The sequence below is a fragment of the Dendrobates tinctorius genome, unplaced genomic scaffold (genome assembly GCF_039654945.1).
Source record: "Dendrobates tinctorius isolate UK_male_01 unplaced genomic scaffold, ASM3965494v1 ptg000057l, whole genome shotgun sequence".
Classification (NCBI taxonomy): domain Eukaryota; kingdom Metazoa; phylum Chordata; class Amphibia; order Anura; family Dendrobatidae; genus Dendrobates; species Dendrobates tinctorius.
In genome coordinates, this window is record NW_027361725.1 from 27,367,501 (window position 1) to 27,384,032 (window position 16,532).

At 46.0% G+C, this 16,532-nt stretch overlaps 1 protein-coding gene across 1 annotated transcript in view; it reads left to right on the forward strand.

The window, feature by feature from the left end:
• Window positions 1-15,166, forward strand: part of VPS39 (VPS39 subunit of HOPS complex) — a 116,534-nt gene extending 101,368 nt beyond the window's left edge. The window contains exons 24-25 of the mRNA XM_073577854.1: window positions 10,799-10,890; window positions 14,144-15,166. Coding sequence (XP_073433955.1) covers window positions 10,799-10,890; window positions 14,144-14,219 — 168 coding nt within the window. The 3' untranslated portion in view covers window positions 14,220-15,166. The remainder of the gene's footprint in view (window positions 1-10,798; window positions 10,891-14,143) is intronic.
• The last annotated feature ends 1,366 nt before the right edge of the window (window positions 15,167-16,532 follow it).

Below are 16,532 nucleotides of genomic sequence, written 5' to 3' on the forward strand. Positions count from 1 at the left end.
AACTCAGCTGAAATCTGCCCGCCTCCAAGGAAGCCAACAGTGGACCCTTCCCCATCATGTGAGATATAACCTTCCCCACTGAGCTAGAAAATGTCATCTCCCCCCCCCATCCCACCTTATGTTAATGTAATATAACCATGGATTGGGGACAGCCAGGCCTCCGTCTTTAGCGCGCTGCAACAACTCTAGCTTGATACGTGCTCGACCTCCCTTCCATATCAAATCCCGGAAGATGGCATTAATGCTATAAAATGTGTTCTGAGGTAACCAGATCGGTGCATTATGCAGCACATACAAAGCTGAGGCATGAGTGTCATCGTAATTAAGTTTGCCCGCCCGGCCGTTGTCAAGTTTAGCTTCCTCTACGTCGCGATCTTCCATTTAAACTTACACAATAGCGGAGCCAAATTAAGCCTCTCATAGTCCATAAGATTGTTTGATTCCTTAATACCCAGATATGTAACTTCCTTTACTACCTGTAGTTGAGTTAAACAATCTCTATCAACAGGGGTCCAGCGGCAGCACCGATTTATCCCAATTAATACGTATCCCAGATACACCGGTATATTCATCAAGGACCGTCATCACTGCCCTCAAAGAAATCCCCACATCCCCCAAAAACAGCATGTCGTCTGCATAGAGTGACACCTTTTCCTCGTGTGTTCCGTATTGGAATCCCACAATATTTTGCTCCCGTCTTATTACCGCCGCTAGTGGCTCAATTGCTATGGCAAACAGGAGGGGAGACAGGGGGCACCCCGGCCTCATACCACTAAATAAGGAAAATAGGGCATTAAGGCGACTGTAAGCGCTGTCTTTGTTCAGCAACCAGTAGAGCCAAGAGATGGCCGTCTCTCTCTCCCGCCTCAAAATTTTGCATAGTACGGAACATCTTTTTCCGCCCAGCTGACCGCAATGACCGTGCATTAACTCCGGCCTGAGCCTTTTTTAGCGCCTCTTGTGCCCGAGTGGATGGGTTATGAATCTGTGTCCTCCAACTCCCGGAATGCCAGCTGATCCTTCTGCTTAGTGCTTGTTTGGATCTTGGATATCTCTTTAATACACAGCCCCCTAAAAAAGCTTTCATAGCTTCCCAAACAATCCCCTCATGTGCTGTACCCCTATTGGTCATAAAATACTCCCGAAGTTCCCTCCCCAAGTCACCTCCTTTATCAATAAGCTGTAACCAGAAGGGGTTTAAGCGCCAGATAGGTCTACTATTGATCATTTGACCCTGTCACCAAGCAACACATACACTGGGGAGTGGTCAGACATCGTTCTGGTCAGATAGCCCACATCAGTCACAAGGCTCAGCATCTGCTCATCCCCCAGTGCCAAATCAATCCTTGACATTGAGGAGAAAGTTGTTGAGAAACACGAGAATTTACGCACTCCAGGGTTGCCACTCCTCCACAAGTCAGTCATAGATGTCTCCCATAACGCCCCGAAAGGAGTATAGATGCCCCCTGCTTTGTGTGCCCCCCCCCCCCCGCCTCTATCCCAGTGAGAGTCAGGTACATTGTTAAAGTCCCCCATCACCAGACACTGGATCCCAGGGAGCTCTGCAATAATTTCTAGTATCTTCAGGTACAGCTTGCTATTATATGGCGGCGGAATGTAGACAGATAAAAGCAACATAGACCTATTACTGAGTTTACAGAGTAAACACACATATCGCCCCTCCGAATCAATAAGTGAAGTAAGCTTTTCAAACTGTTTTCTCCTACATATAAAAATACTGACTCCCCTTGAATATGCAGAATCCGTAGCATAGTAGCTTTCTTGTATCCAGCGCCCATTCAGTATATGAGACCTTTCAAGAGACCAAATGGGACTCCTGCAAAAAGACCACAGCTGGCATTGCTTCGCACAGGAATTGAAAAACTACCTGTTTAACACCCGCTGCCAGGCCTCTAACATTCCAGCTTAAAATTTTTATATCACGTACTATTAAAATTCAAACTTGCATATAATACAAAATGTGTATCAGCATGTATACAGCCTGAATAGGAAGCTTGACGTAAACATTTCCCATAATCCCCCTTCTCCCCCCCCCCCCCCCCAAACAAAGAACAGCAAAGCGGAAAAATCAAAACATCTTTCCTGTGATGGAAAAATTGGCGTACATTGTCCATAACCATCCTTAATCTCTCCATATCCCGTCCCACATCGGATCCCTGAACACAGGGGTCCGTAATGACTTGACCTTGCGAGCAAAACTTAAACAATTAACTCTCCACAGAGATCCCCATAACACCACCGGGGACACCAGATGACAGAACAGACGCACAGGTCATGAGACCCTCAGTCCGCAGAATCCTCTGCCTTCTCCATCCGCAGTTGTTTCTCGTTGCAGTCCAGCCACCTGAGTGCATATTTGGCCTCAGAGAAAATGGACTTTATCCGCAGCCACGATCCACAGCTTAACCAGATATAACATGGAATATACCACACCAATCTCCCGCAACCTCTTCTTGATGCTAATAAACTCGGCTCTCTGTTTCTGTACTTCAATTGAATAATTCGGAAAGATGGAGCCTGCAGAGACGTTAATTACAAGATCAGGGTGATCCCTAGCAAGCTTCAAAATAGTATCTCTGTCCCGATAGTGAAATATTTTGGCTATTACAGCCCGCAAGGGATGTCTAAGGGGAGGGGACGCGTGGGGACCCTATGGGCTCCTTCGATGGCATAGAATCAGGACAATTTATCAGCACCCAATTTATCCAGTATCCACTTCTCAGAAAACTCTGTAGGGTTGTTACCCTCAACTTTTTCTGGTACACCGATCAGTCTCAGGTTATTGCGCCGGGATCTGTTTTCTCCTTCGCCTGATTGGGGGACACAGATACTGTGGGTGTATGCTTCTGCCGCTAGGAGGCTGACACTAAGTGAAAAAAAGAGGTTAGCTCCTCCTCCGTCGTATACACCCTCACCCTATTGCGGACGGAACTCAGTTTTTTGCTTAGTGTCCATGGAGGCACACACGTCTGGTTTTACTCCAGACTTTCTTTTTTTTCTTCTTTTCCCATGAAGATGAGACAGGGGCGACGGACCCTATTGAAAGTGTCTGATCTCCCCAAACCATCAACGGGCGAGCACGTGTTGAGTATCGTCTCCACGTATCCTCTCCTGCACCGTGGGACATATCTGGGCCGTTTTCCCCAGACCTTTTTTTATTTTATTTTTACAGTCTGAGGATAAGACAGGGGCAGCGGATCCTATTAAAAGGGTCCGATTTCCCCAAACCATCAACGGGCGAGCACGTGCGAGTGTCCCTCCACGTATCCTCTCCCGCAACGTGGGACACAATGTTGGGCTTGGCCCTGACCACCCCTAGGTATTGAAACCATGGGCTGTACAGAGGCACAAGACTAGTCCATGCGGCCCCCACTGCTCCACCAATGCTTAGACTGCGGTGCTGCAAGGCGGCGGACGGTCCTTCTCCTCACCCTCTGAAGGGGTTAGATGGAGCTAGGGTGCCTGCACCGTCCTATTTTGTCAAGGCCCCCTCACATACCTGAGCTGGGAAACTGAAGAGGATCGTCAGTGAGGAGAGGGCCTGGGAGGGCTCCTGCGGCGAAGATCCGGGGCTGGAGCCCTTAGCTGTCGGATGCCACCGGCCAGTGGCTGCTGAGCGGTGCGGAGAAGCCAGCGCCAGTAAGTAGCGCTATTTTTTTTTTTGTGGCACCATGGAGTCGCCCCCCCCCGTCGCGGGCAGGAGATAAATTGAGGCCGCGGCTTTAGCCGAAGCTAAGTCGCGACCGGATGTTCCGCCTCCGGGCTACGCGTCACTTCCAGCGGCCCGCCCCCCAGGCTTGGGCGGCGGGTGATAAATTTAGTCCCCGGCTTCGAAGCACGGCTAGGCCGCAGACCCAGAAGTACCACCCCTGGACCGGTTTATATGCTGGCGGTCCGCCCCACAGCTGGTGGGGCGCGATTTTTGTGCGGAGGCGTCCAGGAACGGGGGGGTACAGAACTGGGGTAAGTGCTTCCCGGGAGACCACAGGGAAAACAAGGTGCTTCCCCCTATCCCCAGCAGCGGACAGATACAGCATGTCTGAAGAAGCAGCATGCATCTCTTGTCGGGCTGTGTTTCCGCGGGCGCAGAGCAAGCGATTATGCAAAGCCGGCGACTCCAAACGCGCCCAGGAGCCCTCCCCTGCGACCAAACCCACAATGCTGGTGTGGGCAGACCGCAGAGGACAAGGCTCGGGATTCCCGCTGTGCAGCGCCCGCAACCCTACGCCTAACAGAACCTCAGTGTCTGTCCTCCCCTGCGACCGCGACCAATGTACCAAGCCCCCCAGTGTGGGCCCTATCACTGACAAAGTTCATGCAATTGAATCCCTTCAGGCCTCAGATGGGGGCAGGGATAGTGGCTCGCCTGCCTTGGAGGGGACCTCCACCTCACAAGAGCTTCTAGCCTGCAGGGGCCGCTCTCACTCCAGGCAGACCCGAGGGAAACTAATCCACACGGTGTCGACCTGTCCATCCGGTGTCTTGGCATCCGTAAGTTCTGCTTCTCCCTCCCCGTCACCAGTGGTTGATAGCGAGCAGACCTCAGAATTCGACTCAGACGAGCCCCTTGACCTGGATACTCCAGCGTCACGTGAAAGTGGACAGCCTCATAGAAGCCGTCAATCAGACCTTGGGGATTGAGGATGATCCCGCAGTGACTACGGGGCATGAAGTGGCATGTAAGCAAGTGAAGCGCCCGCACAGAATTTTTTCCTCTCACCCGGTGTTTGAGGACATAGTGCAGCGGCACAGAGAACGTCCAGACAGGCGTTTCTCGGGTGAAAAAGGCACTCGAAACTAGGTATCAGTTTGCTCCGGACCTCCGTAAAAAATGGATGGAATCCCCGATGGTGGATCCTCCGGTTTCGCGCCTAGCCTCTAAGACCCTGCTATCCGCCCCTAGTGTTTCTTCAATTAAGGATCCCACGGACCGCCTTATAGAGAGCTTAGCTCGCTCAGTATGAGGCATCCGGGTCAGCGCTCGCTCCCTCATTCGCAGCAACTTGGGTAGCCAAGGCTATGATATCATGGTCAGAAACCTTAAACAAGGTCGCGCAGGAGCAGGATCTACCCAGGTCAGATGGCGATGGCCGGACACTATGTAATCAATGCGTCTTTGGATGCGGACAATTGCTCGGCACTTGCTGCCGCTAATGCAATTTCTATCAGAAGAGCCCTATTGTTACGGAATGTGCTTAGGATGGCAAAATAAAGAGAGTAACCCGGAGTGGACCCTCTGGGTCACGGCTCCAGAGCCCCTGCGGGCGAGCTGGACCAGGTGGAGCCACCCCCTATACAGGGAGTGTTAGGGGCAGGCCCACAAGGGATGGAACCGTGACAGCCGGAGCCAAAGGGGCGACTGAGCACCAGGGGAACTAGGGTGGAGAGTCAGCGGAGCAGCGGTACGGGAGACAGCGGAAGGAGCCAGAGAAACGCAGAGACTTGGAGGGTTCGGAGCTGGTAGTGGCTGGAGGCTGCAAGAGAGAAAAGGGGTAAGAGAGTACACGGACAAGAGGGTCACAGGAGAGCAAGCACAAAGAAAGGACGGCAGGGACAAAGAGAGGTGAAGGCACCTGAGGCGAGGGGGAACCAGGACCGCCGGGATGGCGAACACCGAGAGACAGCAGAAACACTAACTAAGCAATGCAAAGGGAATATGCAGGGCCTGAGAGCGTACTGAGCGCTGGCCAAAAGGACAGCGACCCGGGAACGATACACAGGCGTCTTACCTGGGGAGACGCCGGCCAGAAATAAACTATGGGCTCCGCCATGTTGCGGGCGGAGCCACCGCGTCACATGGTGTAGTCAGAGCGCCGGCCACAGGAGCGTGGGACCGACGTCGGGGAGGCCGGAGGTCAGGAGCGGGGATGCGCCGGGGAGTGGGTGCGCACAGGACCTTGCAGGTGAGTATCGGTGGCGGGCGTGACACCTATGGTTAAGGACATGGCGGGCCGATTCTACTTCTAAGAAGTCCTTGACTTCCCTGCCTTATCAGTGCGGCCACCTTTTTGGGGAGAGGTTGGATCAACTTATCTCCGACTCCACAGGAGGAAAGAGCGAGTTTCTCCCTCAACAAAAGGTCAAAACGCTTTTTTGTCACCCGTTTTCAGGCACATTTTCGGGCCTTTCGCAACCCCGGGTGGACTAGAGCGGCCAATTCCACCGCCTCAGGCCGCCCCAACCAGGATAGGGAGCGGCAGGTCTCAATCGGACAACGCCACGGCGGTGGCTTACATAAATCATCAAGGGGGCACCTGCAGCAGAGAAACCATGCGTGAGGTGGGGCTCATTCCTCAGTGGGTCGAAGCAAACCACTCGGTGATTTCAGCTGTCTACATTCCGGGGCGTGGAAAATTGGGCAGCAGACTTTCTCAGCCGGCAGGGTCTTGCATCCGGAGAGTGGTCTCTACATCCCGAAGTTTTTCAGCAGATTTGTCAACTATGAGGAGCTCCGGATGTGGACCTGATGGCTTCCAGAGTGAATGCCAAGGTGACCACATATGTCGCTCAGGCCAGGGACCCGCAGGCATTTGCGGTTGACGCGTTGGTTCTGCCATGGAACCAGTTTCGCCTCCCATATCTATTTCCCCCACTGCCACTACTTCCAAGAGTCATCAAAAAGATCAAGACTGACGGAAGGGGTGCCGGCGATTCTGCTGGCCCCGTCAAGCGTGGGACGCAGATCTAATGCAGCTGCTTGCCGACGTTCCTTGGCGCCTGCCAGAGCGCCCAGATCTACTGTCTCAAGGGCTGATTTGCCACCGAACTCAGAGACCCTGTGTTTGACGGCATGGCCATTGAATCTTGGATTCTAACCCAGGCAGGGTTCGGGAGCGAGGTGGTCGCTACAATGATTAGCGCCTGGAAGCCTGCTTCAGCATGAATTTACCACCACACCTGGAAGGTGTTCTTTGCTTGGTGTTTCTCCGCTGAGATTCTCGATCCCCAACATCTTGGCTTTTCTCCAGTCCGGCTTAGAGAGCACGGATAGCTCAGTCGGTAGAGCATTGGACTTGGGCTTTGCCCCAAGTTGCTTCAGGAGACAAATATCAGCCTTATCCGTCCTGTTCCAGCGCAGAATTGCTACCAATTTGCAGGTGAAGACTTTTCATTCAGGGAGTCTCCCACTTGGTACCTCCCTATAAGGCGCCTATGGACAACTGGGACCTTAACCTGGTCCTAAGTGTTCTGCAGGAAGCTCCTTTTGAACTGCTTCAGGATATCTCTTTGAGGTACCTTTCCTGGAAAGTGGTGTTCCTAGTGGCCATCACTTCCATCATGCGGGCTGCCGAGCTCCGTTCCTCACTTTCCATAAGGATAAGGTGGTCCTCAGACCAGCCCCTCCTTTTCTTCTGAAAGTCGTGTCCTCTTTTCTCATTAATGAAGATGTTGTTTTGCCTTCATTTTGTCCAGCACCGGTGCACCGTGTGGAAATGGCTCTTCACATGTTAGACCTGGTAAGAGCCCTCCGGAGGTACGTGTCGCGGACGGCACCCTTTCGTCAGACGGACACGCTGTTCGTGCTCCCCGAAGGGCGCAGGAAGGGACTCGCTGCCTCGAAATCGACCATAGCCAGATGGATTCGTTTGACTATTCATGAGTGCTACCGCATTAGAGGCACGCCGATTCCAGCAGGGATCAGAGCGCACTCTACCCGGGCAGTGGGCGCTTCAGCACCGGGCTTCGACGGAACAGTTTTGCAAAGCCGGCAAAAAAGGAAAAAAAAGCCAGGTCACCTGAAGGCATGTATAATGGATAGCCCGGAGCACGTGCAGTCTTCACGCAATGACCAAGGAAAAGGGGAAAAAAAAGGTCCAGCTTTGCAAATTCAAGTCCAATTTATTGTTAATAACAAATCCAAGACAGAGCAAAAAATGGTATGTTCACATGAGTAACAAGCAGTAGATTACGCGTTTCGAACAATAGCTTGTTCTTTCTCAAAACTCAACAACCTGGTCCAGCCTGCACACATTTGCCAAACATTATAATATCCATGCTCAGGCCTCGGCGGATGCGAGCCTGGGTAGAAGGATTCTTCAAGCAGCGGTGGGGCACCTTTTAAACAAGAGGTCCATGTAGCTTGGATCGGTGAGTCAATTCTCCCACCCAGGGACTGCTTTAGGACATCCCACAGTATCTGTGTCCCCCAATGAGGCGAAGGAGAAACATGGATTTTTGTGATAACTTACCGTAAAATCCTTTTCTCCGAGACGCTCATTGGGGGACACAGCCCCCACCCTATTAGCCAGTTGGCTCTGTTTTTGTTTAGTTAATACGCATTTATGTGATATAAGGGTGGTCCTTTTCTGGGCATGTACCTGTATTAAGGCTGATTTTGTTGTCCTACTGCTTTGGCACCAAACTGAGTTCCGCCCGCAATAGGGGCGAGGGTGTATACGACGGAGGAGGAGCTAACCTCTTTTTTTCACTTAATGTCAGCCTCCTAGCGGCAGAAGCATACACCCACAGTATGTGTCCCCCAATGAGCGTCTCTGAGAAAAGTATTTTACGGTGAGTTATCACAAAAATCCATGTTTCTAGATCATCCGCTTTGGCTTGTACAGTGGTTAGAGCCACTGCCATTTGCTTACACCCCTTCTCGGCTCTTATTATATAGTCCCCCGCAGAACTGACACTTTTCTCGACTTCTCCCACCTTTTCTTTCACCACATGCAAAGTTTGCTGCAGGAGCTGTACCCACACACGTCTGCTCACATTTTCCACTTTCTACTTTTTTTTTTTTTTTTTTTTTTTCTCTAATTGTTTCATTTTAAGTACCGGTAATTCCCCCTCTTTACTTTCTCTGCCTGGGATTTCTGTCCAATCTTTACACCACTGAGCTGCATTAAAAAAAAAGTATAAAATAAAATTTTATACATTTAGGTTTTTATTTATGCAAGACATTAGTGTAAAATTGTCAAGAAACCCCAGAGAAAATAAATAGGGGAAATACATGAAATTAGACATTTTAAACATTTTATACTCCATACCCACGTAGCTGGTAACATTTCCAGTTAATTTTTTATAAACAAAAATTTGTTAAATTATTCCTCACCTCTCAAAAGCAAATTTGGGAGAGAGAAGAATCCACCTGTCAGTGGCAAATCATTTTCTTTGGCAGGAATATAGGTATGCTGCTAGAGGAATCGGACAATAGCTCTCAAAGAACACTTCTGCGTATTGAAAATCATTGGCCAACAACTATGTAATGTGTGTAGTCATAGGATTGGCAAAAAAGGATTGTGTAAGCAATTGAGACTATGACTGTTCATATATTTGAATGTGAGAGGGTACCTTTGCTCCCCCCCCCCCCTTCCCCCAAGCTCTTTGCACCTTCATAACCAGGCCAAATTTTACAATTCTGACGAGTTTCACTTTGTGGTAATAACTCTGGAACGCTTCAACGGATCCCACTGTTTCTACGATTTTGTTTTTTTGTGACATTGTACTTCATGATGGTGGTGACGTTTGTTCAATATGACTTGTGTTTATTTGTGAAAATATCGGAAATTTGGCGAAAATGTTGAAACGTTCTCAATTTTCAAACTTTTAATTTGTATGCCGTTAATCCAGAGTTTTGTCACGCAAAATAGTTAAATAACATTTCCCAAATGTCTACTTTACATCAGCACAATTTTTGAAACTTTTTCTTGTTGCTGTTAGGAAGTTAAGGGTTAAAAGTTGGCCAGCAATTTCTCATTCTTCCAGAAAAATTTACAAAACTTTTTTTGAGACCACATAACATTTGAAGTGACTTTGAGGGAATCTGACCAAAAGTACCCCAAAGTGGCACCATTCTTAAGAACTGCTCAGCCCCCCCCCCCCACCCCAAGTCCTGGAAACCACATTCAAGAAGTTTATTAACCCTTCAGGTGCTTCACATAAATTAAAGCATTATGGAAGGAAAAAAAAGAACATTTTTACTTTTTTTTTTTTTTAAACAAATTTTTACTTTAGCCCCAAATTTTTTATTGTCATAAAGGTAACAGGAGAGACCAGACCCCAAAATTTGTTGTGCGATTTCTCCTGAGTATTTTGATATGTGGAGGAAAACTACTGTTTGGGCGCACGGCAGGGCTCGGAAGGGAAGGAGCATTTGTCCCATTGTAAGCACAGTCACAGGTAAGTGACAGAAAAAAAGTCCTGGCCAAAAGCGAGCAGTGTCACTGACCAGTGCTCAGCAGCTGTATGACGAACAAAAAGACTGCCAGAAATTGAGCAATCAAGTGCTGATCAGTGCTCGGAGGGGGATTGGGTGGAGTAGGAAAAAGCAGGGGATGGGAACAACAGTGACCACTCTGAAACCTCTCCACGCTGAAAAGAGGAAGTGCAGTCACTGTTGAGTCAAAGTGCGTCTCTGCTCACTGATTGGTGTGACCGGATCGTGATGTGCTGGTTCCCTAGGTATTATAACACTGTTCATAGCTGGATTTCAGTGTTTCTAGCATATTTATTGCTTGAACTTTTCGTCGTCTTGGTTTAAACTTCCGCGGGCGGCGCTTGAGCACATTGACGTCCTGGCTGTCTTCAAGAAAATGGCACGAGAGGCGGCTCATACACAGATTTAGATCTCTGCTCAATGGAGAGCCAAGATCTCAGACCACAGGAGCAGCTGAGGGGCCGTGGCAGATCCTACATCAGTTTTTCCGATGTGTCTTAATATGTACCGTAGTACAAATGTTATTCTGTAGTTGCAAATGATGACCCTTTATATAAACCAAATATGAAATACTGATTTTTTTTTTTTTTTTTTTTTTTTATTTTTAATGTTTTGCAGGTACAAGAGGAGAGGATTTCCCATCAACAGGTCAAATGTGTTATTACAGAAGAAAAGATTTGCAGTGTTTGCAAAAAAAAGATTGGAAACAGGTAAAGAAATGTAGCGGCAGATATACTGTGTTCTGCCTTGGATGTGTGCTGTAGTGAGTGCTAAGCATGAGGAATGTGCAGCACAGTGGGGATGGCGGGCTCCGAGGCATTGGATTGGAAAGAACTCTGATCGTCGACGTTTACACCCTTGGATACCGAAGTTATGAGTATATAGAAGTAGGTTTCCTCTGTTTCTATGGCAGATAAGGGCGCTAATGTATGCACCCGGTGTGCTATCCTTGTATTTATTTTAGGCCCAATATTAGATCAGCAACAAAGCAATTATAGTCAAATCCCCAGTAGGATTGCAAAATAATGTAAATGAAATTGAAAAAATACCTTTTAAAAAGGACCTTGTGCCAGTTTTTTAATGTTGACCTAGTAACCCGAAATAGCAGGCAAAGCCAAGCAGAATAAAGCTTTTTTTTTTTTTTTTTTTTTTTTTGTAATTTTCTTATCCATGGTGGAGCTATTGGCAATATATTTGCCACTTAAAGTTTTTTTTCATTTTTTGTTTTATAGTCTCAAGTGGGCATGAACAGAGACATTTTTACTGGGGGCATGTACCCTTTCCTCTTTCTGACTAATCACAAGCGGACACAACACATACTTAAAGTTATACACATAACTACAGTGGGTACGGAAAGTATTCAGACCACTTTAAATTTTTCACTTTGTTCCATTGCAGCCATTTGGTAAATTTTAAAAAAGTACATTTTTTTTCTCATTAATGTATACTCTGCACCCCATCTTCATAGAATCGTAGAGTTGGAAGGGACATCCTGGGCGATCTTGTCCAACCCCCTGCTCAAAGCAGGATTCGCTAAATCATCCCAGTCAGATGTCTGTCCAGCCATCTTGACTGAAAAAAAACAAATGTAGAAGTTTTTGTAAATTTATTGAAAAAGAAAAACTGAAATATCACATGGTCATAAGTATTGAGACCATTTGCTCAGTATTGAGTAGAAGCACCCTTTTGAGCTAGTACAGCCATGAGTCATCTTGGGAATGATGCAACAAGTTTTTCACACCTGGACTTGGGGATCCTCTCCAGTTCTGACAGGGTGGATGGTGAACGTTGGTGGACAGCCATTTTCAGGTTTCTCCAGAGACGCTCAATTGGGTTTAGGTCAGGTCTCTGGCTGGGTCAGTCAAGAATGGTCACAGAGTTGTTCTGAAGCCACTACTTTTGTTGTTTTAGCTGTGTGCTTAAAGTCATTGTCTTGTTGGAAGGTGAACCTTCGGCCAAGTCTGAGGTCTGTTTCCTTCAATTGCAACCAGTCGTCCTGTCCCTGAAGCTGAAAAACACCCCCATAGCATGATGCTGCCACCACCATGTTTCACTGTTGGGATTGTATTGGGCAGGTGATGAGCAGTGCCTGGTTTTCTCCACACATACCCCTTAGAATAATCACCAAAAAGGTCTATTTTCGTCTCATCAGACCAGAGAATCTTCTTTCTCATAGTATGTGAGTCTTTCGTGTTTGTTTTTTTTTTTTTTTTTTTTGTTTTGCTTTTTTAGCAAACTCTATGCTGGCTCTTTCATATGTCTTGTACTGAGAAGAGGCTTCCTTCGGGCCACTCTTCCATAATGGCCCAACTGTTGGAAGGCTGCAGTGATAGTTGACTTTGTGGAACTTTCTCCCATCTTCCTTCTGCATCTGTGGAGCTTAGCCACAGTGATCTTGGGGTTCTTATTTACCTCTCTCACCAAGGCTCTTCTCCCACGATTGCTCAGTTTGGCTGGGAGGCCAGGTCTAGGAAGACTTCTGGTGGTCCCAAACTTCTTCCATTTAAGGATTATGGAGGCCACTGTGCTCTTAGAACCTTGAGTACTGTAGAAATTATTTTGTATCCTTGGCCAGATCTGTGGCTTGCCACAATTCTTTCTCTGAGCTCCTTAGCCAGTTCCTTTGACCTCATGATTCTCTGTTGGTCTGACAAGCACTGTGAGGTCTTATATAGACAGACGTCTGCCTTTACAAATCAAGTCCTATCAGTTTAATTAAACACCGCTGGACTCCAATGAAGGAGTAGAACCATCTCAAGGAGGATCACAAGGAAATGGACAGCATGTGACTTGAGTGTCTGAGCAAAGGGTCTGAATACTTATGACCATGTGATATTTCAGTTTTTCTTTTTTATTACATTTGCAAAAAATTCTACATGTTTTTTCCAGTCAAGATGGGGTGCAGAGTGTACATTAATGAGAAAAAAATGAACGTTTTTGAATTTACCACATGGCTGCAATGAAACAAAGAGTGAAAAATGTAAAGGTGTCTGAATACTTTCCGTACCCACTGTATATTATGGATTTGTTTTGTATAAGTCCATAACATGGCACTTAAAAACATCTGTGGGTTCAATCTGACAGTTTTTATGCCACTTATGGAAGCTTTAGAGGTTTTTTTTTTTTTTTTTACCTCTTTGATTCATACAAAACCTTTTAGGTCACGTACACATGTTCAGTATTTGGTCAGTGTTTTACATCAGTATTTGTTCCTAATCTGGCTTTGGATTACAATGAGAGGAAGAGTATAATAGAAATATGTCACCACTTCTGTATTTATCACTCACTCCTGATTTCTTTTCCAATAATTTTTATTGAACATTTAAATACAAATAAGAAAGGAGGGGAGTGGGGGGGGGGGGACGGGGAAAAAGGGGGGGAAGGGTAATAACAAGGAGAGGACCACAAGGTCTGAACACCCACTCCTGATTTCAACTTACGAATACTGAGGTAAAATACTGACCAAATACTGAGCGTGGCCTTAAAGAGAAAATTTCCCTAGGTTTCACCAAATGCCCTATTACAGGCACTCAATAGCAGTATCTTAAAGAGAAAATATTAATCCATATTTAGTCCCTTTTATCTCTGCAGACATGCCATTGTGTTGCTCTGCGCACAAGGCCCATAACTGGCACAATTCCCCTGAAAATAGTTATCTGTACCAGTACCATATTTATAAAGCTCATCGAGCACTTTAGCTGATAGTCCTCAGTGTTGTCAGTAACGTGCTGTTTTCCAGTCTCACTGAGAGATTCCTGCCACGCTAGGTGCTGTTCAGAAGCAGTGGTGTGCCTTGTTGGGGAATAATCTGCTTGTGTGCCTTTCTTCCTAAACCTCACCCAGCAGATATTCTAGTAGCCTGCTTTATGTTAGGGCTGTACAGTGACCAGAGACACCAGTGTTACACTGGAATATCATTGCGTTTTACAACTCCTGTAACTTGTATTTTTTTTTTGTTCACAGTGCATTTGCTCGCTATCCAAACGGTGTGGTTGTCCACTACTTCTGTGCAAAGGATGTAAGCTCTGTGGACACTTGAACATCTGCCATCTGTATAAAATACAATATGGTACAAGTCCTGCTGTGGCTCCAAGAAGCTATCACTCAGGAGTGCATTGCAGCACTGGCAGTCGGATCTAAATTTTGCATCTTTTGGACGTCGGGCGCTGTCTGTTTGAGACCACTCTGTCATCAGATTTCCAAAAAACAAAGGGCATGCATTATTCAATAGGACTTGGACCTAATGAGGCTGATGTACTTTTTATGTATAATCCAGATTAGCATGTTGTGAGCGAGAAAGCTCACAAGTTGAACAGTATTCAATCTTTGTCCACCTAGCTTGACACTGACATTAATTTTCATAGCAAGTTCATCAGCCCCTTTAGGTTTAAGAAATGTACCAATGTATGCAGTTTGTATTGTGAAATATGGTGACAAAGTATTTTTTTTTTTCCCAACATCTAGACTCTGTTCCATGTTCTAACAATGTAGATTCTGCTGAGTCCTACTGTAAGCCTTGTTACACCGACTACACGTGTAGCGTTGACCGGTTTTGCACACCTTCCTTTTCTGTAAATGAAGCGGAGTTAATGAAGGATTTATACTTTAAAGCTGTAAAGATTTGTTAATGTATGTACATAGATCTTTATAACAAGGTGGGGCATGTCCTTATCCTACACAATTTGTACGATATTCTGTTTATTCGCCTACAATAGAGTTTCAGTGCTAAAAATGAATGTAATGATACATAAAGCCGGCTTACACTATGACGTGACCATTCCTACAGTCTCCTATATGAAGCCTTACAATACAAGAACTATATTTTTAAAGAAAGAATGATCAGCTTGTTCACTTCTATTCACCTCACCATTCTTTAGGGAACACAGTCTTCTTTCTTATGGAGCCTTTAGGTAGCGGATTATGTTTTGAAGTGCAATTTTCTGGGTTTTTTCTTTTGTAGTTGCTGAATAAATGTACACCAATTTACATTTGAATGTTTCATTTATTCTGAATTACTTCTATTTAAAAAAATGAATTAGATGAGCTATGACATCATGCCCCAACACTGCCCACTTCGGCAGAACTAGGAGAAACTGGTGTTTAAATTGACAAAAGTTGCAAAATCTTAATGAAATGCAAATGAGTGGGCACCATCCAACTATACCTAAACAGTATACTAATGCAGGGATCACCACATGCAAGTAAATTGGATCAATAAACAAAAGAAGAAAACAGACTATGCATATATGTGGGATCACCACGCATGAAACAATTATAAGAAAATATAAATTTTTATTTACTGCACAAAAGCAGCAAAAAAACACCACACAAAAACAATTAACAGTCTAATCAACATGTACCCCGCTGGCTGCAGAATATAATGGCACTTAATATAAATCAATCAAGCTATTAATAAAGCTCCATATGATACAGACAATGCAGTAGGAGCAATAGAAAGATACAATCAAAAATGACTGGACAAGTTATTGTAACTCTGTAGTAATATAATATGCTAAATGCATAATAAACAGCAAAGAAAAACAATCGATAATCCCTAGTAAGAGCCCTGCAGTGTTTGGTAAATACCTGATAGAAAGAGGTAGGGAAAAGCCTGGGTAGCAAGTAGAGCTCCTCATGGAGTGAAATCACTTATTCAAAAGAGCTACTAAAGCTCAAAAATGAAAAAGCTAATGAAAGTGCGGTAATTCCACACCCCAAACTGGAGTGCAATACATCACCCAGAAGCAGAACAGTCAAAAAGTCCAGTCAAAGTCGCCCCAACGTCTGTATAAAGAGCCAGCAGCCACAGCGGGATACAGTAACCCACGCGTTCCGACACCGCAGGTGTCTTTCTCAAGACACACTCACCTTGAGAAAGACACCTGCGGTGTCGGAACGCGTGGGTTACTGTATCCCGCTGTGGCTGCTGGCTCTTTATACAGACGTTGGGGCGACTTTGACTGGACTTTTTGACTGTTCTGCTTCTGGGTGATGTATTGCACTCCAGTTTGGGGTGTGGAATTACCGCACTTTCATTAGCTTTTTCATTTTTGAGCTTTAGTAGCTCTTTTGAATAAGTGATTTCACTCCATGAGGAGCTCTACTTGCTACCCAGGCTTTTCCCTACCTCTTTCTATCAGGTATTTACCAAACACTGCAGGGCTCTTACTAGGGATTATCGATTGTTTTTCTTTGCTGTTTATTATGCATTTAGCATATTATATTACTACAGAGTTACAATAACTTGTCCAGTCATTTTTGATTGTATCTTTCTATTGCTCCTACTGCATTGTCTGTATCATATGGAGCTTTATTAATAGCTTGATTGATTTATATTAAGTGCCATTATATT